The 8,749-nt window shown below is 49.7% G+C and overlaps 1 protein-coding gene across 4 annotated transcripts; it reads right to left on the bottom strand.

The window, feature by feature from the left end:
* Window positions 1-367: 367 nt before the first annotated feature.
* On the bottom strand, window positions 368-8,671 carry CIMIP1 (ciliary microtubule inner protein 1). 4 transcript variants are annotated; one of them, XM_077873712.1, is made up of 4 exons: window positions 8,546-8,671; window positions 6,162-6,243; window positions 4,630-4,731; window positions 368-775 (listed from the first exon to the last, which is right to left on the bottom strand). In XM_077873712.1, exons 1-4 carry the CDS (start codon window positions 8,611-8,613, stop codon window positions 614-616), a joined length of 414 nt encoding a protein of 137 aa, XP_077729838.1. In that variant the 5' UTR covers window positions 8,614-8,671; the 3' UTR covers window positions 368-613. The 4 variants fall into 4 exon arrangements, with proteins under 4 accessions (XP_077729838.1, XP_077729840.1, XP_077729837.1 ...); XM_077873714.1 differs by having other exon boundaries at window positions 637-864; window positions 4,545-4,731; XM_077873711.1 differs by having other exon boundaries at window positions 637-775; window positions 4,545-4,731.
* Between the last annotated feature and the right edge of the window lie 78 nt (window positions 8,672-8,749).

Raw genomic sequence — 8,749 nt, 5'->3', positions numbered from 1 at the left:
GCCCACTCCAAGTCTGAAGAAGGCATCAAGCTCTGCTACTCAGGAACGTATGCAAACCAGCTTCCACAGGCAGCTTGCAAACTCTCTGCTTTCTTACTCCTTGGGGTCTGGAGTGGTTGACTTATTGCAGATATTCTGGGAAAGGTGAGTCAAGGGATCCTCAAAGTACTCGTCCCTCCTGAGAAGCAGGACCAGAATATCTGGGTGCAGAGACCCCTCCCTGGTCAACAATCTCATTATAAACAGGCAATGAGAGGTATAGGGTTGAAAGCAACATTATAGGACCTAGACAACATTTTATCTTAAAATTAAATCATGTCTCTTTTCTTCAAGTCATAGTTAGAAATTCCCAAGATATCAAAAAAAATTTATCATGCATCTATTTTATCTTATTCAGTACATTAGCCAAGGAAGAGTGCGTGATGAGAATGTTCTGGAAGGGAGGGTCGATGAATTGAAAAAGTTAAAGTGTTATTTCATATGTTTTGCAGCATCCACTAAGCAAATGTAGAGGGGAACGGCATCTGCTGGGGAGCACTCCCGTCCCTGGGCATGGACACCAGGTGCCTGGTGGTTGGCCCGCTCTTGCCCAGAGGCTGCGATCTGCTTGGACTCAGTGGATGCCTTGCTTCGGCCAGCCTAGCTCTTTGGCATATGCCCCCTTGCAGCTCCTGATCTCATAATCGTGCTCCAGACACTTGTTCAGGTTCGGCACCCCGGATCTCCAGCCGATGAAGCCCTGGGTCGTCTTCGGGACTGGAGGGGACGCAAGGACCTGGAGCGGAAAGGCATGAGGGTTAGCCACCTGGAGCCTACAGTGACGTGAGCCATGTCCACGGGTGCATCAGGATCGGCATGTGAGGCCTGATGGGGAAAAGACAGAGAAGAACAATATCCTTAAGCAGAGCGCACCCAAGGTGAGCACCCTCCAATCAGCGGGATGCTGAGACTTCTCCCCGTGAAAGTCGTGAACACCAAATACCTTCCTTCCTTCCTTCCTTCCTTCCTTCCTTCCTTCCTTTCTTTCTTTCTTTTTCTTTCTTTCTCAAAATTTTATTTATTTATTCATGAGAGGCACAGAGAGAGAAAGGCAGAGACACAGGCAGAGAAAGAAGCAGGCTCCCCATGGGGAGCCCAATGCAGGACTCGATCCAAGGACCCCGGAATCATGACCTGAGCCGAAGGTAGATGCTCAACCCCTGAGGCACCCAGGTGCCCCCCAAATACATTTCTTTATGCGGTCACACTTACTACATTAATTCATGACGTCCACTAAAATATTTTTCACTTGACAAATGAGCAAAAAGCGGGGAAAAAGTCAGGTGTAGAAATATCAAATGCAACAGTTCACATGGGCCTTTACAAAATATACAACAATATTGTCAGATGGTATCCTGGCGGTTATAAATCTGCTGGTTCTGATCAGAAGGCTTTATGATACGTGTGTATACACACCCACGCACGCCCCAAACTGTAGAGACCACGGGAATGAAAGCAATGGAATTTAATTAAAAACCAAAGGGTTTTCATCTCTGTCTGAGATGAAAAAACAGTTTCATCTGTCAATTCCTTGGGAAGACTTGAAATATGTGGGAAAAGAGGGCAGACGTTCCGGCCACATCCCGCCCCCCTTCCTTTGGAAATGATGTTCCGTTCTGCTTTTATGGGGTGATTTGAATGAAGACAACATGAGGAATATTTTATTTGAATGAAGACATCACAGGAGACCTGAGACAGCAGTTTCAGATGCTTGGGGTGGTGCGTTCCGCGCTCAGCGCAAGGGATTGGTACGTGAGGCGTTGGTACAGGGGGTGGTCCTGGCGGGCTGGCTGCCGCTGGCACCCACAGCCCCCAAACAGATGTTCCTGGTGAAGTGCTAAAATTAATCTCCTGAAAGGCCACATTCAGGGAAGGTGGTCAGCAGGTATCGGAGGGGCCAGCGCTGCCTCGGCTGTCCAGACGGGCCCTTGGGACACCCAGACTAGCTTTCACGTCTCCCTCCAACTCGTAAGGGAGATGCAATCAAAATCCACCCTGGGAGGCCACCTTTCATCCACCAGGTTGGCAGGGAGATGAAAACACTGCTGTTAACCAGAGTGTGGTCGCAGGACAGGTTGGCTCACTGTCCGTGAAGGGCACTAGCGCAATTATGTACGAAAAATGAAAATGCAAACATCCTTTGAGCTGACAGGTATTCCTAGGCACCTGTCCTAAGACATCGTAATATCTGCGCACATGCACAGCAGGGTTGTTGGTGTGGGAGTTTGCTGCAGCCCCGGGGGAAGAGCAGGTCACTGGACTCAGCCTACGTGTCACCTGCAGGGGACTTGCTCAGTGGATGCCGCACAGCAGTGTAACAGGGCGAGGTAGGTGCCTATGTTCTGAGGTGGGACACTTTGAACATACGCTGCTCGGAAATAAAAGGTGCAGGAGACACAGAAAATATGGTATAATTAGTGCGACAAGAAAAAAGAAAGGCTACAGATCCACGCACACACGCTTGCATATGCACGTCCAGTGTCTGGCCACAACGGCTCCCGAGGGTCCGAGCACTCCGTTTGGGGTATAGGACATCCGTTAACAATAAATGGATTTTTAAAAGACTCTAGCCTTCTGAAGAAGGGACGGGAAGGAGGAAGAAGGAGACCATTTCTTCAGCGAGGAGGGAGGTTCAGAAGGAAGTGGGCAAAGCGCCTTTCTCACCCGGATGAAGGTCCGTGACCCCCAGGACCTCTGCTTCAGTTTCTCAAGGACAAAATGGGTTTGGCGGTGATTATATCTACCTTCGAGGGTTCTTGTGAAAATAAGATGACGAGGTAAAGCCCTTAGTATGGTGAGCAGCCAAGACATGGTAAGAGCTAGGTTTTTTGTTTTTTTTGTTTTTTTGTTTTTTTGGGGTGGAATAGAAAGACATAGCAAAACATCTGGAAGGAGCGGCCCAAGATGTTAACCACGGGTCAGGATATGTATGGATATTTTAATGTCTTATTTTTGCTGTATTTCTAAAATAGCAGTGAATCTATGTTGCAGTATAACCAGGGGTCGCTCTCAGCGTACCTCAGGGGACTGTGCACCCATCCAGCCACCAGACGTGACGCACCGCGCACTCACCTTGTGCCAGCTGCTGTGTCAGACCCGAGCGCCTCAGGAGAAGAGACGCCACAGAGCCTACTCCTCCCACCCCTGGCCACCTTCCGTGGGCGTTTGCATCCCTTCAGGGGACAGGACACAGAACTGCTTTCTCCGAGGCCTGGCAGAGAGCAGAATCCAGGACCAAAATGACAGACCCGCGGAGGGAGGCCCGGGATGTACCCAGCTCAGCACTTTCTAGAGGCGTCTGACCCGCGTCCATGGCTGACCGGTCTCAGTGGGAAGACCTCCTAAGTCGTCTCCCCTCCGGGATCGCCCCATTACTCACTCAGCAAGCGCAGTGGTCTTTGAAAAAGGCAACTGGCACCGTGCCGCAGCCCTGCTTCCCATTGCAGAATGGGCCCCGCGCCTTGCTCTGGCCTCCGAGGTCCAGTGGGATCCGGCCCTGCCCGCTTCTCCGTCCACATCACTTCCCTCCCGCCCCGCCCCGCCCCCGCCTCACCCACCTCCAGCCTCACGGCATCTCTTGCTGCTCCTGCAACATACCGAGCTTTGCTCTGCCTCAGGGCCTTTGTGCATGCTCTTCCCTTTGCCGGAAAACCTTTCCAGGGCTGGCTCCTCATCACCCTCAGTCCCCAGCCCAGTGGGCGCTGTGCCATCTCCTGTTACCCTCCAAAGCCTCACCTGTCTCTTGCCTCCGTGGCATCTAGCACAGCAAATAGCAGTTTTGTGGAGGGGCGCCTGGGTGACTCAGTGGGTTAAGTGTCTGCCTTGGGCTCAGGTCATGATCCCGGAGTCCTGGGATCGAACCCTGTGTCGGGCTCCCCGCTCAGCGAGGAGCCTGCTTCTCCCTCTCCCTCTCTGCCTCTCTCCCCCACTCAAGCGCGCTCTCTCTAATAAGTAAAATCTTAAAAAAACTTTTTTGTTGAATTTCTTGTTTCACGGTGGCCTCCCCACCTCCCTGCCCCCAAGGCAGCCTCGTGGGCTGGAGTCTGTCTTCTTGTTCGCCACTGTGTCCCCCGCTGAGCGCCTGGCCCCACCACAGCTAACAGTCACTAGTACTCTCTGAAAGTACCAGGTGACATTTCAAATCCTTGCCACTGCCTGCAGTAGGTGCTTCCGTGAGCCCCCTTTTCGGGGGGGAAGGAACCACAGTGCAATCGAGCCCCTCGTGAGACCACACAGGAGGTGTGCAGCTGAGCAGGACTTGGGCCTCCGGGGTCTGACTCCAGAGCTCAGGCCTCTGCCCGCCCTGTCTTACTGCCCAGTCCCTGCCAGTGTCTGCTGACACTGGTCCCTCATGCCCTTGGCTGCCCTCCCCTTCTGCAGAGCTGGCCACAGTGGCTCCTGCTGGCATGGGGACGAGTGACCCGATGTGCCCCCCACCTGTGGGCTGCAAAGGACATGGAGTGGAACCTGGCGTCCCCATGAGCCAGGGGCTGCTGTGGTCTTACCTTTGGCCGTTGGCTTTGTGCGCCCTGAGCGAACACACTTATTTCTTAACTTAGGAAAACAAGTGTTCAAAAGGACTTTGCGAACCTTGATGTACTTCTCCACTGGGGTCACTGGCCGGATGCGGAACCGCTGGGGAAGCTCGATTTTGGGCTTTAAGGTGGGGGGTTCCTCTTCACCCTTGAGCAGCTGCAAACACAACCCCCAGAGACGGGAAGCCTCAGGGGAGGGTAGCGGGAGCTCCCCCAAGAACCCCACGTTTTGCAGATGACCAAAGCCACGCTCAGAATCGTCGGTGGCTTGGGTGGCTTGGTTCAATCACACGGTTCAGAAGCGGCCGCTCAGCCTCCAGATACAGCGATTAACCGCCGCGTCCCTACCACCTTTAGCAACCTGCTAATTTATCCTCCCGAGTCATAATTCGAGAAAACTTCACTGGTTACTGACTCAAATAAAAGATTGCCAACAAGCTTCCAGGACCGATCTTTAAAATATTAGAGGAGAGCCCCCATCCTCCCACCCCCTTTTAATTTTTAAAGCAATTTCAAACTCTTTGAAATCTCAATTTAATTACATATAAGGAATATTAATATAGACTCTTTTTTATGCATTTTATATTAATAAGGACTCATTTTATGCATAACATTTCAAGTTGTATAACTGTAAGTATTAAAAAATCCTCATTAAGAATGGCATAATTTCAAAGCTAGTGGGATGGGGTGAATTACAAGTGGGGTTACGCTGCCTTGAATCATGAACGTTTTGAATTATGCGACTCTTCTGTGGGTCCGCTTCCCTCCAAAGAAATGTGGCTTCCAGGCGTTGTGTCCTGGGGGGTCAGTTTGGAAGATTGGAGCCTGGTGGCCACTGTCCTACCGAAGCCCACACAGGCATTTGGTATCTGTATGTGTTTTATAAATCTGAGCCACTATTCTGGACTTGGATTTCATTTAAACATGTGGAATTCTGGGCTCCCTTAAACAATGGGAATATGCAGTTGTCTTCTCTGTATAGCAGCCCTCAGCTGGGGTGATGGAGCTCACCCTGCCTGGGGCTGGGGGTCTCTGCTGGCATCTGTACTGCTCCCTATTCATTACCCTTGGTCTGTCCTTGTTACCTAGCTGGCTTAGGAAAAGACCAAGAATATTTTCCCAGTAATCCCTCATATATTCACCCGGCTTCTACTTCCCATCCCATCTGGACTTCAACATTGCCCAGCGAGGCAGCAGAGGACTCTCATCCTTTTTACAGATGGGCTGTCTGAGGCCACATGGCCCTGGAATCAGACACACCAGCTTCTCCTCTGTTAGCTGTATGACTTTGCAAGTCTCTGAGCTCAAGTTCCTAATTTATAAAATGGGCATAAGACAACGCCCTCCTCTGCCCAAGAGTCGTGGGGATTAAATGAGCTAGTTCAGAGGAGGCGTCTGGAGGATGTCTGGCATGTAGTAGATGCTCAATAAATTCACGAAAGGAAGGGACCTATAGGTTTCAGAGTTAGCAGTCTTCATACACAACGCTCTCTTTACCTTTATTCTTGCAAAGTATACACTTCCTGACCATGTATTCCTTGAAATGATCACTTCTATAACCTCTGGGCTCATCAGATCTCTACTCACCTCCTCGACAGGGGTTGTTAAAAATCCCCAGTTCTGAGCCCAGTTTTGCCGTGCTTCGCCTTCAGCCTTCAGGCGGTATTTCCTGAAAAGGAAAGTTCAAGAAGGGTTAAAGTAGCAAACCCTAAAAGGGTCGGTCCACTGGGGAAAAGGTTACATCTTGTAATGTACGTGGACTGGATGATGACTATACCAGAGAGGAAGCCAGGTGTCAGGGGGAGCATGAGTCCCTGTTGCTGGGGACTGGAAGACAGACACAGTCTAAAGAACCAAAGGGGCTGGTTGAGTGATGCCTTGGGGAGAAGATGGGCCCTGAGGCTGGCTCTGCCTGAGGGGCCATCTAGGGCATCTAGGAACTAGACTCCTCACTTTGGTGTGCTGAGTGAGACATGTGGGGTGCAAAATGTAAGGGGCTGCTCTCACTCCAGGGTTCCTACAAGTACAAAGCCAGCATTTGCATGACCTTGAGAGTGAGCCCTTCTGAAATACTGCCCACCAGGTGCCCCACTTGCCCCGTCCTAATCTTGGCCCTGCTTTTGCTATATATATAATATACATAAATATATTTGCTATAATTATAATATATATTATATAGAATATAAATACAATTTATATATTAATGGCCTACTAGTTGAGAGCTGGTGTGTCAAAATTTTGATTTTCAAGTTTCTTTTCCTATTTTGGAATCAATGCCTGCCCCTCCTCCCATCCCCCAGTGTCTCAACAGTTTTGGAGGCCCCAGAACAAGCTTTCTCTCCCACCCCACCGCCCTGGACACTGAGCATCTTAAGCAGAGTATAGTCTAATGGAGATGTAAAATGAGCCTCAAATATGAGCCACGTACATAATGAACAATTTTCTAGCAGCCACACACACAAAAAAGTTTTTAAAGTGAAAGTAAGCAGATGAGGGGAATCCCTGGGTGGCTCAGTGGTTTAGCACCTGCCTTTGGCCCAGGGCGCGATCCTGGAGTTCCAGGATCGAGTCTCACGTCAGGCTCCCTGCATGGAGCCTGATTCTCCCTCTGCCTGTGTCTCTGCCTCTCTCTCTCTCTCTCTCTGTGTCTATCATGAATAAATAAATAAAATCTTAAAAAAAAGAAAGTAAGCAGATGAAGTTAATATTACTTTTTTTTTTTTCATGTGTGAAATCTTCAAAATCTGGTGTGTGTTTTACATTTACCGTTCATTCCAATTTGGACCAGTCACGTTTTTGGGGCTCAGAAGCCACTTTGGACCTTGGACAGAAGAACAGTCTAAAGGTTGAGCCAGCTATCTTCACATAGGATGGGCCATTTGATTTGGGTCTTGGAGGGTGAGTATGAGCTTGTCTGGTGGAGAAGGGAGAAAGAGCCACTTTATTTTGTTTGTTTATTCATTCATTCATTCATTCATTCATGAGAATAAATAGACACAGAACCACAGGCAGAGGGAGAAGCAGGCTTCCTGTGGGACTCGATCCCTGGACCCTGGGATCTTTACCTGAGCCAAAGGCAGACGCTCTACTGTTGAGCCCCCATGCGCCCCTGGAAGGGGCATTTTAAACGGATGGAACATGCCTATTATGGTGACCTTATAGGATCCAAGTAGGAGGTATTTGGATAAAGATAAAGATTAAAGAAATTACTAGTCGTGTATTTTATGCCAAATGATACTGGCTTTCCATGGACAAGAGTGATATAAAGTTTCCTATAAAAATAAATTTGAGTGAAACAAAACCAGTTTAAAGAAAATATGAAGAGATTAACACAGCTTTTACAAGGAAATGGAAAAAATCAGAGAGATGGCAAATAAGATAACTTAAGTTTAAGAGGTAAGTGGTTATGCTTTATTGTTACTAAACTTCCTTGCATCTACTAATAAGCTCTCATATTGGTTGAAACTTCAAAGAAATAGTATACTTAGCAATTTAATAGAATGTCACATAAAAACATCCATTACAAATGTCTGCTCAACATAATTCTTTTAGAAAATGGATTTTTTAAAGATTTCTTATTATTTAAAAAAGGAGAATCAAGAGAAATGTAGGAAGCATATTCATCTCTCATTCAAACTGAATAAATATTAAGATTTTTGTTTTCTTTTTTTTAATAAAAAATCCGGCAAATCTTAAAAATAACATGTTAGTCGGCTCTCAACAAGCAAAGCTTTGCAGATGGTTGCAAACCCAGATGCAGTATCTTTCATCTCTAGCGGTGCGCCTGGGAGAGGGGGGAAGGCGCTCGGGTGGCGCTCAGGTCCCCAGCGGCGCCCCGGCCCCCTCCAGCGCGCAGTCCTCGCGCCCAGGGCCGCCCGCCCCCGGGACTTGGAGGGGACGCTGAGGCCGCCAGGTGTGTGCACCTGAGGCGGGACCCGCCGGCCCACCGGGGCGCGGATGCTGGGCGTTACCAGATCTCGTCCTGCGCCACGAGGTTCATGCGCTGGGCAGCGGCCGTGCTGAGAGGTTTCTGGGCCATCGGGCTCAGGTCTGCGGCGCCCCGGGCGCCCCCCCAGCGCCTGCTCCGCGTCCCGCGTCGCCGGGGAGACCGGTTGCCTAGCAACGGGGACTCGGAGGCGGAGGCTGCGCTGCACCTGGCGCTCCCGCTGCCCGCG

Source organism: Canis aureus, chromosome 26, assembly GCF_053574225.1.
Source record: "Canis aureus isolate CA01 chromosome 26, VMU_Caureus_v.1.0, whole genome shotgun sequence".
In the NCBI taxonomy this organism is placed as follows: domain Eukaryota; kingdom Metazoa; phylum Chordata; class Mammalia; order Carnivora; family Canidae; genus Canis; species Canis aureus.
Note: the sequence above shows the minus strand (reverse complement) of the source record. Positions and strands in the feature narration are given on the sequence as shown.

What these genes read in the sequence shown, in the direction of transcription:
- CIMIP1 (XM_077873711.1), bottom strand. Translation starts at nt 8,613, where the DNA reads ATGGCCCAGAAACCTCTCAGCACGGCCGCTGCCCAGCGCATGAACCTC. An exon ending in GTGGCGCAGGACGAGATCTG is followed by an intron (nt 6,244 to 8,545) that starts GTAACGCCCAGC and finishes TTTCCTTTTCAG; the next exon opens with GAAATACCGCCTGAAGGCTG. An exon ending in TAACAACCCCTGTCGAGGAG is followed by an intron (nt 4,732 to 6,161) that starts GTGAGTAGAGAT and finishes TTGTGTTTGCAG; the next exon opens with CTGCTCAAGGGTGAAGAGGA.